The sequence below is a fragment of the Eutrema salsugineum genome, unplaced genomic scaffold, assembly GCF_000478725.1.
Source record: "Eutrema salsugineum unplaced genomic scaffold, Eutsalg1_0 scaffold_11, whole genome shotgun sequence".
NCBI classification, from domain to species: Eukaryota; Viridiplantae; Streptophyta; class Magnoliopsida; order Brassicales; family Brassicaceae; genus Eutrema; species Eutrema salsugineum.
Window position 1 is genome coordinate 2,190,099 of NW_006256901.1, and position 19,272 is coordinate 2,209,370.

The 19,272-nt window shown below is 40.7% G+C and overlaps 5 protein-coding genes across 5 annotated transcripts; 4 read left to right on the plus strand and 1 right to left on the minus strand.

Annotated features, from left to right (window-relative positions):
• The first annotated feature begins 503 nt into the window (after window positions 1-503).
• On the plus strand, window positions 504-3,046 carry LOC18026342 (probable serine/threonine-protein kinase PIX13). Its single transcript, XM_006409273.2, has 6 exons — window positions 504-921; window positions 1,315-1,631; window positions 1,744-1,879; window positions 1,969-2,111; window positions 2,200-2,323; window positions 2,416-3,046. Exons 1-6 carry the CDS (start codon window positions 846-848, stop codon window positions 2,844-2,846), a joined length of 1,227 nt encoding a protein of 408 aa, XP_006409336.1. The 5' UTR covers window positions 504-845; the 3' UTR covers window positions 2,847-3,046.
• A 76-nt stretch (window positions 3,047-3,122) lies between these two features.
• Window positions 3,123-5,391, plus strand: LOC18026343 (pentatricopeptide repeat-containing protein At2g17210). Its single transcript, XM_006409274.2, has one exon. The coding sequence runs from the start codon at window positions 3,123-3,125 to the stop codon at window positions 5,346-5,348; it is 2,226 nt and encodes a 741-aa protein (XP_006409337.1). The 3' UTR covers window positions 5,349-5,391.
• A 157-nt stretch (window positions 5,392-5,548) lies between these two features.
• LOC18026344 (ubiquitin domain-containing protein DSK2b) lies at window positions 5,549-9,163 on the plus strand. The gene is made up of 9 exons (XM_024160629.1): window positions 5,549-6,010; window positions 6,258-7,031; window positions 7,301-7,533; window positions 7,619-7,732; window positions 7,867-7,922; window positions 8,308-8,342; window positions 8,486-8,575; window positions 8,653-8,805; window positions 8,896-9,163. Exons 1-8 carry the CDS (start codon window positions 5,758-5,760, stop codon window positions 8,799-8,801), a joined length of 1,704 nt encoding a protein of 567 aa, XP_024016397.1. The 5' UTR covers window positions 5,549-5,757; the 3' UTR covers window positions 8,802-8,805; window positions 8,896-9,163.
• A 401-nt stretch (window positions 9,164-9,564) lies between these two features.
• LOC18026345 (zinc finger protein ZAT2) lies at window positions 9,565-10,422 on the plus strand. The gene has a single exon (XM_006409277.1). The coding sequence runs from the start codon at window positions 9,565-9,567 to the stop codon at window positions 10,420-10,422; it is 858 nt and encodes a 285-aa protein (XP_006409340.1).
• A 279-nt stretch (window positions 10,423-10,701) lies between these two features.
• Window positions 10,702-12,257, minus strand: LOC18026276 (receptor like protein 42). Its single transcript, XM_024160649.1, has one exon. It carries the CDS (start codon window positions 12,138-12,140, stop codon window positions 10,854-10,856), a length of 1,287 nt encoding a protein of 428 aa, XP_024016417.1. The 5' UTR covers window positions 12,141-12,257; the 3' UTR covers window positions 10,702-10,853.
• Window positions 12,258-19,272: the final 7,015 nt, after the last annotated feature.

Genomic DNA, 19,272 nt, shown 5'->3' on the forward strand with positions numbered 1-19,272 from the left:
GTTTTCTATTTCAAGTGCAGATTTTTAATTTTTAATTTAAAACCTAATAGTTACCTTATTAATTAGAGAAATAAACTTAGCTAATACTGTATATATTAATAAAAGGTACAATAGAGTTTTAAATATATTTTTTTCAAATATGTTAGAAAATGGTAGAATAACAAAAGTTTTGTGAAACAAAAAGAATATTTCTAAATTTCATATTTCAGAAGGTTTAGAAAATTAGAGTTACTTTTGTTTTCAATGTTGAATTAGTAGCTATATTTGAAACAGACATCGACTTGTTGAAAAGTAAAATAAAAAGTTTCAAATGAAGAAAATGCCGAGGATAATTTGTTCGGTGAATTGATTGATTTTCTCTTTCTAGGTGGAGATATGGAAACAATTTCAGTTGACTTGACCTTAAAAAACTTCTCTCTCTCCTCTCTCTTCCTCAAATCCTTGCACCACAACAAATTAAATATACAGACTCGGTCTTCTCTTTCCTCTCTCAATGCCATGGTAACAAATCAACCACTAGTCAGAGAAGTGAAAACAAAAAGAAAAGAAATTTCGTCGAATTGGAGAAAAAAGAAAGCTTTTTTACTATTTTTTCTCTTTTGTCAACTCATTCACACCCAATTTTAAACGGTACTGGTCCGATCTCTATCCATCCCCTTTCATCCTTATTGTATCTTTTCTTGTAAAGTACTCTCTTCTCGCTTCACACGCCATTTTTTTTTTCTTTCTCCCTCCCTGACTTCGGTAAACTCCTGGAAAGAAGGTGTATGATTGTTTACACAGATACTTGTATATAACTGAAAAAGAGGCAAAAAAGGGTTTGGCTTTTAATTTCGTTTGTCGGTATGGGGCTTTGTTGGTCTTCTTCATCTGATTCTCCTTCAACAACAACACCTAGCTCTACTGGTAACATCAGTTCAGGTTCGTCTTTTCAAGTCTCTCCCTATTTTTGTGAGTAAGCTAATCAATTTCCCATATGGGTTTTAGTTAAACTTGTGTAACACGTCGGGATTCATCTGCAAAACCAGTGTTAGTTTAGTACGATGCAGAAATGTTACGCCTTTACATCTCTGCGTGTGGTTTAGCCTTGGTTAAACGATGGAGCCTTTTGCTGATTTGCTTTAGACTCTTCTTTTGGTGTTATCTCATATGGGTTTTACTAAAAGTTTCCTCCTTTGGTTAACAATCTCGTTCTCTTGTTGTTGTTTAATCAAGTTTAAGTTCCATTAATGTTGTTTCTCTTGTTTCTGATATGTTATGCGATTGAATGTTTTGGGGCTTGATTTTGTTCTTGAATGGTTCTAATTGAAGCAGGTCCGTTTAAGTCAACGACTACGGGAACATCAAGAAGTAACATATCTAGCAATAGTGGATTCTCTGCGGGAAGTGGCGAAGATGCTTACCCTGAGGGTCAGATACTTCCCATTCCGAATCTGAGGATATTCAGCCTCGCGGAACTTAGAGCTTCAACGAGGAATTTCAAGTCTGAGAATGTTCTTGGAGAGGGAGGATTTGGTAAAGTCTTCAAAGGCTGGCTTGAAGAAAAGGGGCCAGGGAATCACGTCACTGGAACTGTGATTGCTGTCAAGAAACTCAACTCTGAAAGCTTCCAAGGATTTGAGGAATGGCAAGTGAGTACTGAGTAGGGTCTTAACTTATCAAATGGTAAAGTAGTTATCTCTGATATGCAATAGTGAGTTTTGTTTGTTTACTGGAATGGTTTCTTTCTTGATTTTTGTGCAGTGTGAGGTGAATTTTCTTGGGAGGGTTTCTCATCCCAACCTCGTGAAGCTGTTGGGATACTGCTTGGAAGGTGATGATTTGCTTCTGGTGTATGAGTATATGCAGAAAGGAAGCTTAGAGAATCATCTCTTCCGAAGTAAGAACCTTCTTTTGTTTATGTACACAAGTCATTTCAGATGTTATGATCGGATGATTAATTGCTCTATCTGCTTCTATTTCCTCCAGAGGGTTCTGTTGTTCAGCCGCTCTCATGGGAAATAAGGCTAAGGATCGCAATAGGAGCAGCTAAAGGCTTAGCGTTTCTGCACGCTTCAGAGAAGCAAGTGATTTATAGAGACTTCAAAGCTTCAAACATTCTTCTTGATGGGGTAAGTAAACACAAATGGCTTATGAATTTGATCTAGCAAATTATCAAGCGTGTAACTTAACAACGGTGTTTGCTTGCTCTTTATGCAGTCATATAACGCAAAGTTATCAGACTTTGGATTGGCGAAATTAGGTCCTTCCGCTAGTCAATCTCACATCACAACACGGGTTATGGGTACACAAGGTTATGCAGCTCCAGAGTATGTTGCTACAGGTACTATATACAATACAAATCTCTTTATCTTCTTGGCTCCTTTTGGTTTCCGAGGACAAACTTTGAACATGTATTGGTTTTGTTTCTAACAGGTCATTTGTATGTAAAGAGTGATAATTTCGGGTTTGGCGTAGTTTTAGCTGAGATCTTGACTGGTCTACGTGCTCTTGATCCTACACGTCCTACCGGGCAACACAATCTAACCGAATGGGTCAAGCCTCATCTATCAGAAAGAAGAAAGCTTAGGAGCATAATGGATCCTCGTCTAGAAGGAAAGTACCCTTTCAAATCCGCTTTCCGAGTTGCTCAACTAGCTCTGAAATGCCTTGAACCCGAACCCAAGAACCGTCCATCGATGAAAGAAGTGGTGGAATCTCTCGAACTCATTGTAGCTGCCAATGAGAAACCGTTGGAGCGTAGGTCCACTAGAGCTTCCATAAACGTAGGTCATCAACAAGGCCATTTTCGCCGGCAACATCTTTCTTCATTTCAACCTAGGCAAACAGCTGCTAGAGCTCACTAGTGTTGTTGTTTTGAACACTCAAGATTCTTTTTCTTCTCTCTCTCTCTGGTTTTGTATTCGTTAATGAGGAAACTATTCGCATGTATACTACATGGAAACCAAAAGACAAGACAAGGTTGTAACTAGTAATGTGTAGTGTTTTGCTGTGTGTATTGTAATTGCCTAAATAGTTAAATGAGATCAAGAAAGTTTAAAACTCATAGATAAGTCATATTATTCAATTGTGGTTTGGACTATTTTTATAGAAATGAGCTTGCTTTCATAAGTTTCAAAGAAATGGGATCACACTTGTGCTCAAAGCTACAAGCTTTGTCCTCAAAGATTAAACAAGCTTCCTCCAATGGAAAATGGCGGGAAGTGGTCTCTGGGTATTCAGAGATACAGAGAGCTGGGATTCAATTTAAGGATCCTTTCGTTTTCCCCATCGTTTTTAAAGCTTGTGCTAAGCTCTCATGGCTGTCACAGGGTAGATGCATCCACGCGAGTCTGTTCAAAAGAGAGTTTGAATCTTTTGTTTCCGTCGGGAACTCGATTGCTGATTTCTACATGAAATGCGGAGACTTGAATTCCGCGATGCGAGTATTCGATTGCATGAATTCGAGAGATTCGGTCTCTTGGAACGTAATCGTTTTCGGGCTTCTCGATCATGGTTTCGAAGAAGAAGGGCTATGGTGGTTTTCAAAGTCAAGAATTTTGGGTTTTGAGCCTAATGTTTCGACATTGGTTCTTGTGATTCACGCGTTTCGTAGTTTACGATCGTTCGTCGATGGAGAGAAGATTCACAGCTACGTGATTCGTAGTGGGTTCTGGGGGATTTCGTCTGTTCAAAACTCGATCTTGTGCATCTACTCAGAACGTGATTCGTCAAGCACACGCAAGCTGTTCGACGAAATGTCTGAAAGAGATGTTATTTCATGGAGTGTGGTAATCCGAAGCTATGTGCAAAGCCAAGAGCCTGTTTTGGGATTGAAGTTGTTCCGAGAGATGGTTCGTGAGGCGAAAACAGAGCCTGATTGTGTAACCGTTACAAGTGTTCTCAAGGCCTGTGCGGTAATGGAGGATATCGATATGGGAAGATCAGTTCATGGATTTTCTATACGTAAAGGCTTTGATTTGGGAGATGTATTTGTACGTAACTCACTCATCGATATGTATTCAAAAGGATTCGATGTTGATTCAGCATTTAGAGTGTTTGATGAGACGACTTGTCGAAACATGGTTTCATGGAATTCGATTTTGGCTGGCTTTGTACACAACCAAAGGTACGAAGAGGCTCTTAAGATGTTTGATTTGATGAGAAAAGAGGCGATTGAAGCAGATGAAGTTACGCTCGTGAGTCTTCTTCAGGTTTGTAAGTTCTTTGAGCAGCCATTGCCCTGCAAGTCAATACATTGCGTGATAATCCGACATGGTTACGAATCAAACGAAGTGGCCTTGAGTTCTTTGATTGATGCATATACAAGCTGCAGTCTTGTTGACGATGCAAGAACCGTGTTTGGTTCGATGACGTACAAGGATGTAGTGTCTAGTAGCACAATGATCTCTGGATTAGCCCGCTTTGGAAGATCCAATGAAGCGATCTCAATCTTTTGTCAGATAAAGGATAAGCTCAATGCAATCACCGTCATAAATCTACTTGACGCATGCTCTGTTTCAGCAGACTTGAGAAAATCAAAATGGGCACATGGAATTGCTATCCGGAGAGGCTTAGCCACGACTCACATCTCAGTTGATACCTCTATCGTTGACGCATACGCAAAATGTGGAGCCGTGGAAATCGCGAGGAGGACATTCGATCAAATTCCTAGTAAAAACATCGTCTCTTGGACCGTGATCATATCAGCATACGCAATGAGCGGTTTACCGGATAAAGCATTGGCATCATTCGAGGAAATGAAACGAGAAGGTTACAAACCAAACGCTGTGACATATCTAGCAGTTTTATCAGCTTGTAACCATGGTGGATTGATCAAGCAAGGTCTCATGATCTTCAAATCAATGGTTAAAGATCACAACAAACCTTCATTGCAGCATTACTCTTGCGTTGTAGATATGCTGAGTCGAGCTGGAGAGATTGATAAAGCGATGGAACTAATCAAGAACCTTCCAGAACACGTTAAAGCCGGAGCTAGTGCTTGGGGATCGATTCTAAGTGGTTGCAGGAACCGTTCGAAAAGTGGGATCATGACCAAGGAGGCAGTAGCTGAGGTTCTTGAGCTTGAGCCTTTGTGTTCTTCAGGGTATTTGCTGGCTTCAAGCGTGTTCGCTGCAGAGGAATCGTGGGAAGATGTAGCGAAGATGAGGAAGTTAGTGAAGGAGAGAAATGTTCGGGTCGTGGCGGGTTATAGCATGGTTCTCGAAGGATCCATGGCTAGGAGGTTTTTGGCTGGAGAGAAGCTAAACCAGAGTGATTATGAGTTAACCGACGTCGTCAAGAGTCTTCATCGATGCGCAAGGTTAGAAGACGAAGTTACTGATGGACTAAAGGCCCAATGGGCTTAGCTAAATAATTAAAATACGACTTAACGACACCGTATTTGGCCTTGGCGAAGAAGTAAAATTTCATTAAACGACGCCGTAGCGAGATTTTGTTATCCTCTGATTCGGATCGAAGAAGGAATCCGACCGACCCGACCCGGCCCGACCCGATCGAGCCACCGGTTCGAGGCGATACGTTCTCTGGAGCCGAAGTCATATGATTCTGAGTTGATTGGCCGTTCAGAGCCAACAAAAAGTCATTCTCTTCACATTTGTTATATCCCTTTCCTCAAGAAATCTACCAAAACCGACTCAAGAGTGCTTTTGAGTCTTCTCATCTTCGTTGATTTTTTTTTTCTAGGGTTAGGGCTCTTGATCGATCTCCGCGGAAAACTCTTGCGATCTTCTCTGAGCTAGGATCTAAAATTTAGAAATGGGTGGAGAAGGAGAAAGCCAGCCGCTGACTGCTGTTGATGGTGTTGAAGGAGGAGAAGGAGGAGGAGGAGCTGTGGCCGTGAACGTCAGGTGCTCGAATGGATCGAAATTTAGTGTGAGTACGAGTCTCGATTCGACGGTGGAGTCTTTCAAAGAGTTGGTGGCGGAGAAGAGCGATGTGCCAGCTAATCAGCAGCGTTTGATTTATAAGGGTCGGATCCTTAAAGACGATCAGTCTCTCCTCAGCTATGGTAATGTTTTCTGATTTCGAGATTCCTTGTCTCCTTTGGATTTAATTGATTGAAAATCTCGTAGGGTTTCTCCGTTGGAAATATCAAATTAGTATTCTGGCGATTTCTTAGCTTTTTTTGATGGTTGTTTAGCTAGATACCATGTTCTTGCTATATTGTTTGTGATATGTTTTACATCTTTGGATAGTCAAATGGTTTGCTGTGATCTGATTTTCTTGCATTCTCTGTGGAATTTTGTTGTATCTAGGTTTGCAGGCTGATCACACCGTTCATATGGTTCGAGGCTCTGCGCCTTCTTCAACACCTCCTTCTGCTCCGGCTGCAAATGCTGGAAACCAAACCACTGCACCTAATGTTACTCGAGGGGTTGGTTCAAATGATAGCTCAAATCCTCTCGGTGGGGAATCTTTGTTCCCTGGGCTTGGATTCAATCCTTTGGGTGGTGGGAATGCTATGGCTGGGTTATTCGGAGCTGGTCTTCCAGATCTTGAGCAGGCACAGCAGCAACTAGCTCAAAACCCTAATATGATTAGAGATATGATGAATACACCAGCCATTCAGAACCTTATGAACAACCCAGAATTTATGAGGAGTATGATTATGAGTAACCCGCAAATGCGTGAGCTCGTAGATCGCAACCCTGAGCTTGGTCATGTGCTCAATGACCCAAGCATCCTTAGGCAAACCTTAGAAGCCGCGAGAAACCCGGAGCTTATGCGTGAAATGATGCGGAATACTGACAGGGCCATGAGTAATATTGAATCTATGCCTGAGGGATTTAACCATCTGAGGCGTATGTATGAAAATGTTCAGGAACCATTGTTGAATGCTACTACTATGTCCGGGAATGCTGGAAACAATACGGCTTCTAATCCTTTTGCTGCTCTCCTGGGAAACCAGGGGGTTACTACACAAGGTACCGATGCTTCGAATAATTCTTCGACAACGAATGCTGAAACGGGAACAGTGAATAGTATCCCAAATGCAAATCCACTTCCTAATCCTTGGGGAGCTACGGCTGGTAAGAAGAACCTGCATTTTCATCCTCTTAATTTCCTGCGAGATTTCTCGTCTTTTGACGGATGCGATAATATCTTTTAAGTTCAGAGTGGCTTGTTAATAAGAAATGGAAGTTTTATGTATACCATTGGTTTAGGAGCAATATTGTGTATAATAAATTGGCGAGTAGTTCATGTCAGTCTCAAAATTTGTTGTTATGAGTAGTTTGTGTATGCATAATTTTCTTGGCTGCTTGTTTCTAATTTTACTTTTACTAAACATTATTGACAGGCCAGACAAATGCCCCTGGAAGGACAAACTCTGGTGGGGATGCGAGAAGCCCTGGACTTGGTGGTCTTGGTGCCCTTGGTGGTCTTGGAGGCCTTGGTGGACTTGGTATGCTTGGAGCGGATTCACCTCTTGGTGCCACTCCAGATGCTTCGCAATTGACCCAGATATTGCAAAATCCAGCCATGTCGCAGATGATGCAAAGCATGCTTTCCAATCCGCAATACATGAACCAGGTTACACATAGATTAGTCTGAACTTAAGACATTGCTGCAATGCTGCTATAGTGAGCATATTTTTAATGTTTTCCCTTGGTTCCAGCTTATCAGTCTCAACCCACAACTCCGAACCATGCTAGACGCGAATCCTCAGTTGAGAGAAATGATGCAGAATCCAGACTTCCTTCGTCAGTTTAGCTCTCCGGAGATGATGCAGGTCAGTTTGGCTTCTGTTGTCTTTAAGCATTTAAATTTTGACATGTGGTCTCTCCAAAGAAACATTTCTGTATCTCTAAGAATGTTGAAGTTTCTTCACCCTAATGTGATGAATGTTTTTTTTTTGGTCTTTAGCAAATGATGACTCTACAGCAATCACTTCTCTCTCAGAATAGGAATACGACCACCCAGTAAGTGTGGATACCCTTCACTGTTTTGTTTTGTTTAATCATAGTTGAGCAGTAACAAGTCCTTTGTATATCTTAACTGTAATTTGGGTCGTATTGTGTTTAGACAATAATGTGACTAGCTCTAAACATATAATTCCATTGGTGGTGAATGCAAGAAATGGATTGAATCTTGAGTATTGCAGCATCTCTTGCATCTTTAACTGGGCTGATCATTTGTAACCTCTTTCAAGGGCTGTAAAGTATTTTAATCGTCAAATAAACTTGAATAGAAACATAAACATTATTGTTTCGTTTTAGTTCTCTTTTGGCGTAAGCGTTGATCTCTCTTTTATTTTATTTTTTTCCATCAATCCGTACTTATGTTCCCAATCCATCTTCTCTGTAGGGAGCCGGGGCAGACTGGTGGTGCTGCTGCTGCAGGTACGCTTAAAAGGCTTTAGTTACTTTCTATTAGTAAAGTAGTCGCCTTTTTGTACTCTTTGCTTTCATACATGTTTAATTTTAGCACATATATTTTCAATTTAGCTTAATGAGTAAAATCATTACGATGGTAATGTTTATAGGGACAGGCAATAACATGGGGCTGGATTTGTTGATGAATATGTTTGGCAGTCTCGGTGCTGGCGGCCTGAGTGGCACGAACCAATCCAACGGTGAGATTCACAGGGAATATACTTTTTGTTTGGTTGCTTATGTAACTATCTGTTGACTGGAAAATTTAATTTCACAGTTCCTCCTGAGGAACGCTACGCGACTCAGTTGCAACAGCTACAAGAAATGGGGTTCTATGACAGAGCAGAGAACATAAGGGCTTTGCTTGCAACCAATGGAAACGTTAATGCTGCTGTAGAACGACTCTTGGGGAGTATTGGCCAGTAGCCAGGTTCGTTAACTGATGTCTCAGTTATAGAATAAACAGCCTTGAAATGTGTCTCAGTAATGATGATATTATAATTTATATTTATGGTGATAGGATCGTGAACTTGTGGATAGAAAAACCGCATCAATACGGTAATTTGTGGTCACATCTTCTTTCTCTTTACCCATCCCCAAAACCTTTTTTTTAATGTAATTTGGGTCGTCGTCGTCGTTTAACTTTCAGATTTTATTTGAATTGTTACAACATACATCTGTAAGAGCTTGTTTCTGAACGTGGAATGGCTACATTTACGTTTATCTTATAGTTTTTCGTTGTGCTGTGTGTATTAATGGCTTGAGATCAACCAAAAAAGATTTTGATGCATTTTAGTGGAGACAGTAAATCAAACTGAAATCGATGAATCAAACAACAAAAAGTTTGGTTTTGATTCAGCTTGATTCCTTTCACTTGGAACTAAACCGTGCCCGGTTCAAAGTTCAAATCAAACCGTGCCCAATTGCACTTCATCTCAAGTAATAAAAATGTTTTTTTTTTAAGTATTAAAAATGTAAATCCGAGAAAATAGGGGCTTAAACGAATGAGAAAAAACAATTCGACAAGTAACTGCCAAGAAACCGTTAAGCGATAAGCGACTCCACGAATCAAAACTTAAGTCCCTCTTCTACATAACCAACCATAACTCCCACTCTTCCACTTTTTTTTTCTTTTCTTTTCTTCTTCATCTTCTTCTTCTTTCCTTAATTCTCTCTAAGACTTGCAATAATGACGAACACTTCAGATTCCGATCCCAACTTCAATATCCCATTTGCTCCATCGAATGTTATTCTTCCGAGTTACAATCAAAACCCAAGAAGAAAACGCACCAAACTCTCCAATAACGAAACCGGTTCTTCATCTTCTTCTTCATCAAGGCCTAAACCAGTCAAGAAACCAGACCCTAATGCTCCCAAAATCACAAGACCATGCACCGAATGTGGTAGACAGTTCTGGTCAATGAAAGCACTCTTCGGACACATGAGATGTCACCCTGAGCGTCAATGGCGTGGCATCAACCCTCCTCCTAACCACCAACGAACCGCCACGTCATCATCATCGTTGGCTTCGGTTGCATCGGAGGAAGATCATAACATTGCCTCTACTTTACTGATGTTGGCTAATGGCTCGATGACCGGTTCAAGTGGAGCAGTGGAGGCACGGTTCGAGTGTGGTGTTTGTAAGAAAGTGTTTGGATCACATCAAGCGTTGGGTGGACACAGAGCAACACATAAACATGTTAAAGGATGTTTCGCCATTACAAACTTAACCGAAGAAGATCCTGTTCCTCTCTCTCCTCCTCCTCATCATCATCATCATCAAGAGACCGTTGATCAAGATCATAAGAGCAAGAGTCATGTGAAGTTTGTCTCAGGGATTAATCATCGATATAACATCTGTTCTAGAGTGTTTTCGAGTGGGCAAGCTTTAGGTGGTCACATGAGATGTCACTGGGAGAAAGATCAAGAGGAGAAGAACCAAGATTCGACTGTTATCGATCTCAATGTTCCTCCTGCAATGAACTTGCCCTCTTCTTCTTCAGACACATTGTCAGAATGCTCTTTAGATCTTAGGTTAGGACTTTGATAAGATATAACATATGTATATTTAATTTATAGGGGTGTTATTGGTTTCTTTCTCTGAACAAAACTCTCTATTTATGTGTGTGATGATTTGTAAGATGAAGTTATAGGATTGGGGTATTGTAATTTATATAAAATTAATTCGTTGATGAAGTTGCATAAAGTATTATGTGTTCTATATTATTCAATTCATTTTCATTTGCATTAAGTTGTTTGTATATGTGTTATCCTATGCCATTTTTCTCATTATAAAAAACCAGATGTGTATATGATTATGACAGAGAATTCACCATTCTTACTTAATAGAAAAAAGAAATAGTGCGATGAAGAAGATACTACAAACAAAAGGACATGCTTCAATACAAGACCAGCAACTACTTGACACACACGGAACGACCAAACTCAAAACTGAAAATATCTTATCGGTTTCTACGCTTAGTCCAGACCAATGATCTTGACGAGCCACTCTGTCTTGCAAGAAGCAATGACTTGTGCTATTGTCAATCCAAGAATCAATCCAGGTCCATACCCTACTGCCACTGCTTTCCAGTTCAACACCTCTTCCTCTTCTTCCTTAGGTAGTTGCGTTGGTGGCGCATCAGTCTCAAAGCAACGTTCCTCGAGAGGAAGACCACAAAGCCCTGCATTCCCTTCAAAAGATGATTTAGGCTGGCCAGTAATCTGTGTTCCTTGTGGTATTTCACCCTTGAGTTGGTTATGAGACACATTTACGTAAGCCAAAAAGGAGAGGGTCCCTAGTCCATTAGGAATAGTCCCTGAGAGTTGGTTTCTTGACAGGTCCAATGACTCGAGCTTCACAAAATTGGCAAAAGACAGAGGAATTGAGCCTGTGAAAGAGTTGTTCGATAAGTTGAGTGCAACCAGTGCCTTCAAGAGACCAATGGATTCAGGAATCTGTCCTTGGATTTTGATTCCAGAAAAATCAATGGCGCTGTAGAAAGTGAGGACGTTCGCTTGCTCCATGTGTAGACCTTTGTATTTCAAATCTATATGATCCATATACCTATAGGAAAACAAACCGTAAGGTCTCTTCTCGTATAGCATATATAGACCCCCATCTTCATTCATCGATGATTTCCAGTTTAAGAAGTAACTCGGTGGCAAGTTTCCAGTAAACTGATTATCAGATATCTCAAGAATCCGCAGCTCTGAAAACCCGAGAGGACCTTGATGAGGAGGAGATATAGGACCATAGAATTTGTTTGAACCGAGGATAAGGGCTTGCAAATTTGGTAAAGCCTTGAGCCAGAAAGGAAACGTGTCTTGGATTCTGTTGTTGTCAACGCTTAGAAACATTAGAGAGGAGCAATTAAGAAGAGACTTTGGAAGCTTCCCGGTTAGTTGATTGTAGCCAACGTTGAGTGTTTGTATAGAGGCATCAGCATAGAACACGTCAGGGATACTTCCTTCCAAGTTGTTTTTACGGAGATCCACAACCGTGAAGTTACTTAGACATTGAGGAATTAGACCGGTGAAGTTGTTGTAGGATAGATCAAGGATAGAGAGCGAGCTTCTGTTGCAGATTGAGAGAGGTATCTCCCCTGTGAAACTGTTAGCACCGGCAAACAAGACGTTGGTAGAGTGTGGTAGGTGAGGAAGTGATCCTTGAAATCTGTTTGAATCAAGAATCAGTATCTTCACTGAAGAATTCACTAAAACGTCTGTGGAGCCTTGGAAACCGTTGAAATAATTATCAAACATATCCACCGTTCTTAGACGAGGAAGCTTCCATAAGCCACTCAGGGACTTTCCCTTTGATTCTGTTGTTAGATATGATTACATCCTCCAAGTTATGAAGAGTCTTTAAGATGTTTGGGAACTCTCTGATGCCACACGGCCTCAAGAACAATGTTCCCAAGGTCAATGGGATGTATGAATCTGAACTTAAACTGGTCGGAGATATACTGTTACCAGAAAGATCGAGGTACGACAAAGATTTGAGTGAGGAGAAGAGCCTTAGGTCAATAGGGTAGCTCATGTTTAGGAAAGATAAGTCAACATTTGTCAGGGTAATGAGCTTTGAGATAGGCTCTAATAGTTTTCCTGTAAAAAGGTTGTTCCCAAGGAAAAGGAACTGGAGTCTATATGAAGTAGAGGAGTTAGGAACTTCAATAGAACCGGCCACGGTGAGATAGTTTTCACTCAGATCAAGATATGATAAGTAAGGCATAGTGAGGAGAGAAGAAGGAATTGTGTCAGTGAAGTGGTTTTTAGAAAGTTGTAAAACAGAGAGCTTGGTTAGATTTTGTACAAGTGGGAAGCTACTATTGAGCTTGTTTTCATCAAGCTGCAACTCGGTTAGCCTGGTTAGATTACTAATTGTGGGAGGAACTTGACCAAAGAAGCCATTAGAGGTAAGATACAATCCCTCTAATCTATAAAGATTGCCAAACTCGGAAGGGAGTGAGGAACTGAAGTTGTTGTAACTAAAATGAACCCAATATTAATAAGCATTTGGACTTGTAATATTGAGTTTGTGTGTGAATAAGAAATGAAGTTTAATAAGCAAATGAGTCTTATAAATTCATTTGAGATTTGGGTTTGAGCCTATGGAAATGAAATGTTCCTATTGGCTATAACTAAAAGTGGAAGTTTAGTGAAAGTGTATTTGTCCCACATTGCTCACAAAGGAGAAAAATCTCTTGTATAAATATATGACCTTCTCACAATAAGGGTCAACAGCATTGTGGAAGTAAAAGAGCATTATGCAAAAACACCTATGCGCGCCGCCGCCGCCGGTGCCGGGCTCGTTGCTCATCGCATTTTTTAATTGGCTCTTAGGGCTCTTGGGCTCTTGGGCTCTATATAGCTGGGTGTGGGTCGTGGGCTTCTTAGTTCCTGCGAAATATTTTTTGCATATTGAAAGGATAAATCTTAGGAAATAAAAGATTGCGTCCAGATAATAACGGAAGATTTCCGAATCTTTTTACTCGCGGAAATAGGAGAATATCTCGTAATATTCCTTTTCGCAAAAGCTTATTCCTTGTGGATCAAGCTGAACCTTCCAGTATAAATAGACGTCCTCTTCTCTCATTCTAGATCATCGAATTAAGAATCGAATTTTCGAATACTCCAAACACACAGCAAATCCCTCTCGTCTTGATATCGTAAGTGTCTCGAGAGTTATAGCGTAGTATTTTAGTTCGCAGATTCTATTACGGGTGTTGCGTAATAGTCTCATCACGGTTGTATCCTGGGATTCAAAAATCGCAACAAACTATCACAAATTACGGGCGATTTATTGAGTTAAGGAAAGAGATCATATCTCGACTCCGTGTTTTCGTCTGTTTTCAATCGGTTTTCAAACTCTCGTTTTAATCTCTTACCTTAACATATCGTTTATAATATTGCTATTTTCTATTCGTGATTTCAATCGGATTTTTGCGGTCTTACAATCTTAACTCAATAAATCCGCTTCCTGCTTATTGCTTGAATCGGATTGAATTTTGCGAAACAGTTCTTATAAACGGTTTTTGAGAAAAAGAGTTTTTAAAATCGATCTACAAAGTGTCTGCGAAAGTTTCTTAGCTATTTCGTAGAACTTTTGATCTGTTAAAGACGAATCTTCTGAAACGGTTTATGCGGCAGTCTTAGACAAGCCCGCAAAACGTGTTAAGGTTTAAGAACGTCATCAAAAGACGATTCTGGGAACACCTATTTTCGAGTTCTAAGAATACCTATTGGTAATATCTGTGGAAACTCAAAGCGAATCCTTTTCGGAAAAACGCTGTTCATAGCGACTTAAACGTTTTAATCGCTGATTTGAATCTTGGTTCTCAATACTAACTTCGGTTATCTTCTGTGAACAGATTCAACTATGACTGATGGTGATGTCAACATGACTACCAATGGAAGCTCGGGTGAAGTCAGGATGCCAGCGTCGGTAACCGCAGGACTTCAGCCCGACAAGTTTGATGGTTCGAACTTCAAGCAGTGGCAAGAAAGGATGCACTTCTTTCTGTCGTCAATGCAGCTGAGCAAGTACCTCACAGAGGATCCCCCAACAGTTCCAGACGGAAACAAAGATGTTACGATTCTGGCTACCGTTGAAGCATGGAAGCACTCAGACTTTCTATGCAAAGGGCACATCAAAAATCGCCTGGTGGACCAGCTGTTCGATGTGTACAGTGAGGTCAAAACTTCCAAAGAACTTTGGGATGCTTTGGAAAAGAAGTACAAGTCGTACAATGTCGGCTCTGGGAAATTCGCTACAGCGAAACTCCTCAAGTTTGAGATGGTGGATTCTCGTCCCATCATGCCACAAGTGCACGAGCTGGAACTAATCTTTCAAGAGATTAGGACTGAAGGAATGAAGCTATGTGAGACATTCACGGTGAACTGCTTCATTGAGAAGTTACCTCCAAGTTGGGCAGACTTCCAGAACTATCTTGCTTACAAGCAAAAGGCCCTGTCTCTGGCAAATCTGATCTCCAGATTGCAGAATGAGTCACTAAAACGTGACAAAGTTGGAAAAGAAGATGGTCAGATCATGACCCATGATGCAAACGTGGCTGAGTACAGAAAAAAGGGCAAAGGCAAACCATCCAACAAGGCTGTGCCTAACAAGTTTCCTCCACGAAACAACACTAGCTTCAAGAAGCAAGGTCAAGCACCCATGAAAAACAAGTTCAATGGGAAGTGCAACTACTGCAACAAGCTTGGACATAAGTCTTCAGAGTGTCGCCGAAAGGCTAAGTCTGAGAACAACCAAGCTCACTTGACTGAAGTAGACCTGTGTGCAATGGTTACAGAGGCTAACTTGGTGGAAGAGAACCCCAAGGCGTGGTGGTATGACACAGGTGCAACCACACACATCTGTATTGACAGAGAAATGTTCAGTACCTATCAGAAGTGCAAGACTGATGATCAATTGAAGATGGGAAACGTCTCCCAGTCCAAGATTGAAGGTACTGGAAAAGTTGTGTTGAAGATGACTTCAGGCATGGAAGTTACTCTCAACAACGTGAAGCATGTTCCAGACATGAGGAAGAACCTGATCTCTGGTATTCTAATGAGCAAGCATGGTTTTGCAATCAACTTTGAGTCTGACCAGCTGATACTTAGGAAGAATGGTGTTTTCATAGGAAAAAGTTATGTTAAGTCAGGATTGATCAAAATGTCTGTAATGACAATCCTGAAGAAAAACAAAGTTGTACCTGATTCCAAAGATTTAATTAATAAGAATCCAGTTGCTTATGTGGTTGAGTCTTCTAATATTTGGCATGAACGTTTGGGACATGTTAATTACAAGTCTATTCAAAGACTGATGAATTTGAACATGATTCCAAAGTGCAAAATTAGCAAAGACAAATGTGAAATTTGTGTCCAAGCAAAGCTCACGAAAACACCATCACCTCATGTTGAACGAACTACCGAACCTCTTGGGTTAATCCACACTGATCTGTGCGATTTAAAATATCTACCATCAAGAGGTGGTAAAAAGTATTTTGTGACTTTCATTGATGATTGTACAAGGTACTGTTACATGTATTTGCTGCGTAGTAAAGATGAAGTCTTGGACAAATTCAAAGAGTACAAACTCGAAGTTGAAAAGCAACTGGCAAAGACCATCAAAATGGTCAGAAGTGATAGGGGTGGAGAATATGATGGACCTTTCAATGAGTTTTGCCTGATAAACGGAATCATCCATCAAACTACAGCCCCCTATTCACCTGAATCCAATGGAGCTGCAGAAAGAAAGAATCGAACTCTGAAGGAGATGATGAATGCAATTGCAGGAATCTGGGACACCCCAGAATCTGTGGGGGGAAGCACTGCTCACCACAAATTATATCCTCAACAAAATACCTCATAAGGTAACTGGCAAAACACCGTATGAACTTTGGAAAGGTAATGTATCTTCGTACAAATACCTGAAAGTGTGGGGGTGCTTAGCAAAAGTCGCAGTGCCACCTCCAAAGAAGGTCAAAATTGGACCTAAGACTGTGGACTGTATCTTTATCGGATATGCTCACAATAGTAGTGCTTATCGATTTCTGGTACATAAGTCAGATGTATCAGATGTTCAAGTGAATACTATCATGGAATCAAGGAATGCTTCTTTCTTTGAACACATATTTCCATATAGGGATAAGCAAACTACTAAACGCACTCGTGAAGAAAGAGATGTGACTACTTCTGTAAATGAGATGGAAGTAGAACAGGTTGAAGATGAACCTAGACGAAGCAAAAGAGCTCGTAAGGAAAAATCTTTTGGTGAAGATTTCATGATGGTCTTTCTTGTCGAGAATGAACCGAGATCTTACACTGAAGCCATGTCTACACCAGAAGCTCCATATTGGAAGGATGCTGTCAATAGTGAGATGAGTTCTATAATGCAGAATCATACTTATGAGATAACTGACTTACCTCAAGGGTTCAAAGCACTAGGGTGTAAATGGATCTTCAAGACCAAGCTGAAAGCTGATGGTTCTATAGATAAGTACAAGGCACGCCTTGTGGTGCAAGGATTCAGACAAAAAGAAGGTCTAGATTTCTTTGACACCTATTCTCCAGTTACGAGAATAACTTCGATCAGAATATTGATTGGCGTAGCAGCCTTGCGAGGCTTGGAAATCTATCAGATGGATGTTAAAACTGCCTTTCTAAATGGTGATTTAGAAGAAGAAATATACATGAAACAACCCGAAGGTTTCGAGGTTAAGGGTCAAGAGCACAAAGTGTGTAGACTCGTGAAATCATTGTATGGACTGAAACAAGCTCCAAAACAATGGCACAAAAAGTTTGACAATGTGATGATGTCAAATGGTTTCAGCATTAACGAATGTGATAAATGTATCTACTACAAATGTACTCCAAACGGATACATCTTACTATGTCTGTATGTAGATGACATGCTGATTATTGGCAGTAACAAAGATATCATTCAACAAACCAAGAACATGCTCAATGGAAAATTTGACATGAAAGACATGGGACTTGCAGATGTCATTCTTGGGATTAAGATCATTCGAACTTCAGATGGAATTACTCTGTCTCAAGATCACTATGCTGAAAAGATCCTAGAGAGGTTTAAGACCTACTCGAATGGAACCGCAAAAACTCCAATGGATATGCAAGTTCACCTAACCAAGAACACAGGTGAACCAGTATCACAGGTGGAGTATGCACGGGTAATTAGAAGTCTGATGTACTTGACCAATTGTACAAGACCCGATCTAGCGCATGCGGTAAACGTGTTAAGTCGCTACACAAGTAATCCAGGTCATACTCATTGGAAAGCAATAACTAGAGTGTTGAACTATTTGCGATACACTAAGAGTTATGGGCTACACTTTGGTAAAGAACCATCAGTGTTAGAAGGGTATAGTGATGCCAATTGGATTTCAGATTCTAGAAATTCCAAATCCACAAGTGGATATGTCTTCACACTCGCTGGAGCAGCAGTATCCTGGAAATCTTCCAAACAGACACTCCTGGCCCGATCAACCATGGAGTCAGAGTTCATAGCTTTAGACAAAGCAGCCGAAGAAGCAGAATGGCTTCGGAACTTCCTGGAAGATATCCCGATGTGGGAAAAACTAGTGCCAGCATTACGTGTACACTGTGATAGTCAGTCGGCTATTTCTCGGGCACTGAATAATCTGTATAATGGCAAGTCTCGTCACATACGAAGACGACATAAGACCATTAGGCATCTGATCTCAAGTGGTGTACTCACGGTTGATTACATCAAGTCAGCGGAAAATTTAGCGGATCCATTCACCAAAAGCTTGCCGCGAGATCAAATCATTAAATCATCTAAGGGAATGGGCTTATTGCCTATCACAAAAGAGGATGTTTGATGGAAACCCCACCTACGCGATTGGAGATCCCAAGAGCTTGGTTCAAAGGGACAACTAAATCAAGCAGAATCTGAGAAAAGCACTGAAAAATGCTCAATTTCCATGATGATAAACAGTGCTTCCTGTAATTATGTAAGGTTAAGCTTTATGGCTTTTAATGAGATAAGACCATAGCCTTCATATACATGTATATAGAGTATAACAGGATACTTTCTGTGTATGTGACAGGTACTTGGCAATAACCTAGTGAGTGTGAAATGAGGCCGTTTCTAGGAGAACGAAGACAAGGCTATACTCTCCAAGTTCACTCATGATAAACCAGGCACGTTCAAGGCCACAATGAACACAATAGAGAACTGAATGCTACGAGAAGACAAAGCTGGGTTGTATCTGTTGATTTGGTTTACACCAAAATCCGGGTGGTTCACTTCCTGAAGAGTAAATCCGACAGATATTAACAATGAGTGGTTCAAGGCTGAAAAACGCTTCTTCCTCAGACACAGTTAGTTTTCGCTTATACTCTCGAAAAGTCCGTCTGTCGAGTCAGTAGTCTAGTTTGAGTCTAGTCTGCATAGTCTATCGAGTCTGCATATGTATAGAGTCATTTCTATTCATGTGGGGGATTGTTGGAACCCAATATTAATAAGCATTTGGACTTGTAATATTGAGTTTGTGTGTGAATAAGAAATGAAGTTTAATAAGCAAATGGGCCTTATAAATTCATTTGAGATTTGGGTTTGAGCCTATGGAAATGAAATGTTCCTATTGGCTATAACTAAAAGTGGAAGTTTAGTGGAAGTGTATTTGTCCCACATTGCTCACAAAGGAGAAAAATCTCTTGTATAAATATGACCTTCTCACAATAAGGGTCAACAGCATTGTGGAAGTAAAAGGGCATTATGCAAAAACACCTACGCGCGCCGCCGCCGTCGCCGTCGCCGGTGCCGGTGCCGGTGCCGGTGCCGGGCTCGGGCTCGTTGCATTTTTTAATTGGCTCTTAGGGCTCTTCCTGCGAAATATTTTTTGCA

What these genes read in the sequence shown, in the direction of transcription:
- LOC18026342 (XM_006409273.2), top strand. Translation starts at nt 846, where the DNA reads ATGGGGCTTTGTTGGTCTTCTTCATCTGATTCTCCTTCAACAACAACA. An exon ending in AGAGAATCATCTCTTCCGAA is followed by an intron (nt 1,880 to 1,968) that starts GTAAGAACCTTC and finishes TATTTCCTCCAG; the next exon opens with AGGGTTCTGTTGTTCAGCCG. An exon ending in TCCAGAGTATGTTGCTACAG is followed by an intron (nt 2,324 to 2,415) that starts GTACTATATACA and finishes TGTTTCTAACAG; the next exon opens with GTCATTTGTATGTAAAGAGT.
- LOC18026343 (XM_006409274.2), top strand. Translation starts at nt 3,123, where the DNA reads ATGGGATCACACTTGTGCTCAAAGCTACAAGCTTTGTCCTCAAAGATT.
- LOC18026344 (XM_024160629.1), top strand. Translation starts at nt 5,758, where the DNA reads ATGGGTGGAGAAGGAGAAAGCCAGCCGCTGACTGCTGTTGATGGTGTT. An exon ending in ATCCGCAATACATGAACCAG is followed by an intron (nt 7,534 to 7,618) that starts GTTACACATAGA and finishes CCTTGGTTCCAG; the next exon opens with CTTATCAGTCTCAACCCACA. An exon ending in GCTCTCCGGAGATGATGCAG is followed by an intron (nt 7,733 to 7,866) that starts GTCAGTTTGGCT and finishes TTTGGTCTTTAG; the next exon opens with CAAATGATGACTCTACAGCA.
- LOC18026345 (XM_006409277.1), top strand. Translation starts at nt 9,565, where the DNA reads ATGACGAACACTTCAGATTCCGATCCCAACTTCAATATCCCATTTGCT.
- LOC18026276 (XM_024160649.1), bottom strand. Translation starts at nt 12,140, where the DNA reads ATGTTTGATAATTATTTCAACGGTTTCCAAGGCTCCACAGACGTTTTA.